The sequence below is a fragment of the Ranitomeya imitator genome, chromosome 4 (assembly GCF_032444005.1).
Source record: "Ranitomeya imitator isolate aRanImi1 chromosome 4, aRanImi1.pri, whole genome shotgun sequence".
Classification (NCBI taxonomy): Eukaryota; Metazoa; Chordata; class Amphibia; order Anura; family Dendrobatidae; genus Ranitomeya; species Ranitomeya imitator.
This window is the reverse complement of record NC_091285.1, coordinates 35,970,323-35,973,874: the sequence shown is the minus strand read 5'-3', so window position 1 is coordinate 35,973,874 and position 3,552 is coordinate 35,970,323. Positions and strand designations below refer to the sequence as shown.

The window sequence follows — 3,552 nt, the reverse complement described above, 5'->3', positions numbered from 1 at the left end:
AGGTGCCGGTATTCTAGGGGCTTATTTCAGCCGGTTCCCTGAATACAATCATACAGGCGCGACCACAATTAGCAAGCTCATAACATGAAGTGATACTAGCACATGGCCGTGCAGCCGTGCAAACCTTTTATAGCTGTAGCAGATTCAGGACCTTCTTAGAGGACCAATGGAAGCTGCTACAATACCAGAGCAACTTCAGGACCTTCCTAGAGGACCAATGGGAGCTGCAGCAGTACCTGAGCATGTGACCCCTGACCTCCAATGAGAGGTCTTACCTTGGGCATGCTCAGAAGGGAAAAAGCAGGACTTAGTCCCAGAGACATCTGCTCGCCGCTGATCAGTACTGGCAACAATGGCAGAAACCATCCGCATAGTATCAGGCTGAGCCAGACGCTGGGACCGACGTCTCCGCTGAGCAGGCTCCACTGCGGCTGGAGAGGAAAGGGAGACCACAGAGGAGATGGCTCAAGATTCCCCCTGTGCAGCGGCGGGAACTCGAACCGTAACAGTCACTTAGCCAGTTTGAAAAATAATAATAGTCAATCGAATGGAAGAAGGAAGGGAAAAAAGGTAAGCAAAAGGAGGGAATGAAGAAAGGAAGTATGGGAAGGAAATAAGATCGAAAAGGAAGGGAGAGGAAGCACAATCAAGGGAATAAAAAGAGAATGTAGAAAAAAAGATAGACCGAAAAAAGGGAGTGGTGGGTGAGTGAGGAAAGGAGGGAAGAAGATTGAAAAGAAAAAAAGAGAGGGAGAGTAAAGCCTCTCGTATATATTAGGATAATTTTGTCAGAACTTGCCGATGTCAACCAATTCGGCTGAAAGTCTAATGAATATGGTAGCCACTGAGAATTAAGTGTTGGGAGAAATATTGATCTGGCATGTCCAATTTTTGACAGCCGATCATATTGTTTACAGGAGATAAGCTCCCGCCAGACTGTGCTGACGGCTTTTTCATAGTGAAGGAAAGAAAGGAAGGACGTAAGGAAGAAAAGAAGTAAGGAAAGGAAGGAAGAAAAGAAGAAAGGAAAGGAAGGAAGAAAAGAAGGAGGAAAAGAAGAAAATAAAGGAAGGAAGAAAAGAAGGAATCTAAGGAAGGAAGAAAAGAAGGACAGAAAGGAAGGAAGGAAAGGAAGGAAAAAAATAAGGAGGAAAAGAAGAAAGGAAAAGAATGAAGAAAAGAAGGAAAGGAAGGAAGAAAAGAAGGAAGGAAAGAAGGACGGAAAGGAAGGAAGAAAGGAAGGAAGAAAAGAAGGAAGGAAGGATAGGAAGGAGGAAAAGAAGAAAGGTAAAGAATAAAGAAAAAAAGGAAGGAAAAGTAGGAAGAAAAGAAGGAATAAAAGGAAAGGAAGGAAGGAAAAGAAGGAAGAAAAGAAGGAAAGGAAGGAAGAAAATAAGGAAGGAAGAAAAGGAGGTAGAAAAGAAGGGAGGAAGAAAAGAAGAGAAGGAAGGAAAGGAAGAAAGTAAGGAAGGAAAAAAAGAAGAAAGGAAGGAAGAAAAGAAAGGAAGGAAGAAATGAAGGGATGAGAGGAAGGAAGAAAAGAAGGAAGGAAAGGAAGGAAGGAAAGAAGGAAGAAGGAAGGAAAGTAAGGAAGAAAACAAGGAGGAAAAGGAGAAAGGAAAAGAATGAAGAAAAGAAGGAAGAAAAGAATGAAATGAAGGAAGAAAAGAATGAAGGAAAGAAGTAAGGAAAAGAAGGAAGAAAATAAGAAAGGAAAGGAAGGAAGAAAAGAAGAGAATGGAAGAAAGAAATGAAGAAAAAAGGAAGAAAAGAAGGAAAGAAAGGAAAGAAGAAAAGAAGGAAGGAAAGAAGGAAGGAAGGAAAAGAAGGAAGAAAAGAAGGAAGGAAAGGAAGGAAGAAAAGAGAAGGAAGGAAAGAAAGAAAGGAAGAAAAGAAGGGAAAAAAAAGGAAGGAAGAAAGAAGAAAATAAAGGAAGAAAGAAAAGAAGGAAGGAGAGGAAGGAAGAAAAGAAGGGAAAAAAAGAAGGAAGGAAGAAAGAAGAAAATAAAGGAAGAAAGAAAAGAAGAAAGGAGAGAAAGGAAGAAAAGAAGGAAGGAAAAGAAGGAAGAAAAGAAGGAAGAAAAGAAGAAAGGAAGGAAGGAAAAGAAGGAAGGAAAGGAAAGAAGAGAAGGAAAGAAAGAAAGAAAGAAAGAAAGAAAGAAAGAAAGAAAGAAAGAGAAAGAAAGAAAGAAAGAAAGAAAGAAACGAAAGGATTGAAAGGAAGGAAGAAAAGAAAGGAAGGAATGGACGGAAGAAAAGAAGAAGGAGGGGAAGGAAGAAAAGAAGGAAGGAAAGGAAGGAAGAAAAGGATGGAAGAAAAGAAGGAGGAAAAGAAGAAAGGAAAGGAAGGAAAAGAAGGAAGGAAAGGTAGGAAGAAAGGAACAAAGGAAACAAGGAAGGAAAGGAAGGAAGAAAAGAAGGAAGAAAAGAAGGAAGGAAGGAAGAAAAGAAGGAAGGAAGTAAAGAAGGAAAGGAAGGAATAAAAGAAGGAAGGAAAGGAAGGAAAAAAGAAGAAAGGAAAGGAAGGAAGGAAGGAAGGAAGGAAGAAAAGAAGGAAAGAATGTAAGGAAGAAAAGAAGGAAGGAAAAGAAAGAAGAAATGGAAGAAGAAAAGAAGGAATGTAAGGAAGGAAGAAAAGAAGGAAGGAAAGGAAGGAAGAAAAGAAAGGAAGGAATGGATGGAAGAAATGAATGGAAGGAAGAAAAGAAGGAAGGAGAGAAACGACTAAAGGAAGGAGAGGAAGGACTAAAAGAAGGAAGAAAAGAAGGAAAAGAAGGAAGAAAAGAAGGAAAGGAAGGAAGGAAAGAAAAGAAGAAAAGAAGGAGGAAAAGAAGAAAGGAAAAGAATGAAGAAAAGAAGGAAGGAAAAGAAGGAAAAAGAAGAAAGGAAAGGAAGGAAGAAAAGAAGGAACAAAAGAATAAAGGAAAGGGAGGAAGAAAAGAAGGAGGAAAAGAAGAAAGGAAAAAAGGAAGAAAAGAATGAAGAAAAGAAGGAAAGGAAGGAAGAAAAGGAAGGAAGAAAAGAAGGAAGGAAGAATAGAATTAACGAAAGGAAGGAAGAAAAGAAAGAAGGAAAGGAAGGAAGAAAAGAAGAGAAGGAAAGAAAGAAAAAAGAATGGAAGAAAAGAATGGAGAAAAGAAGGAAGGAAAGGAAGGAAGAAAGGGAAGGAAGAAAAGAGGGCAGGAAGAAAAGAAGGACAGTAAGGAAGGAAGAAAACAAAATAAGGAATGGATGGAAGAAAAGAAATGAAGAAAGAAAAGGAAGGAGAGGAAGGAAGAAAAGAAGGGGGAAAAGATTGAAGAAAAGAAGGAAGGAAAGAGGGAAGTAAGGAAGGAAGGAAGGAAAGAAGGAAGGAATGAAGGAAAGGAAGGAGGAAAAGAAGAGAAGGAAAGAAAGAAAGAAAGAAAGAAAGAAAGAAAGAAAGAAAGAAAGAAAGAAAGAAAGAAAGAAAAGAAGGAAGGAAAGGAAGGAAGAAAGGAAGGAAGGAAAGCAAGGAAGAAAAGGATGGAAGAAAAGAAGGAGGAAAAGAAGAAGGGAAAGGAAGGAAGAAAA

General features: G+C 39.1%; 1 protein-coding gene across 1 annotated transcript; it reads left to right on the top strand.

The window, feature by feature from the left end:
- The first annotated feature begins 2,845 nt into the window (after positions 1–2,845).
- On the top strand, positions 2,846–3,328 carry LOC138674440 (splicing regulatory glutamine/lysine-rich protein 1-like). The gene has a single exon (XM_069762281.1). It carries the CDS (start codon positions 2,846–2,848, stop codon positions 3,326–3,328), a length of 483 nt encoding a protein of 160 aa, XP_069618382.1.
- Positions 3,329–3,552: the final 224 nt, after the last annotated feature.

Excerpts from the sequence above, each read along its gene's own strand:
- LOC138674440 (XM_069762281.1), top strand. The coding sequence starts at position 2,846 with ATGAAGAAAAGAAGGAAGGAAAAGAAGGAAAAAGAAGAAAGGAAAGGA.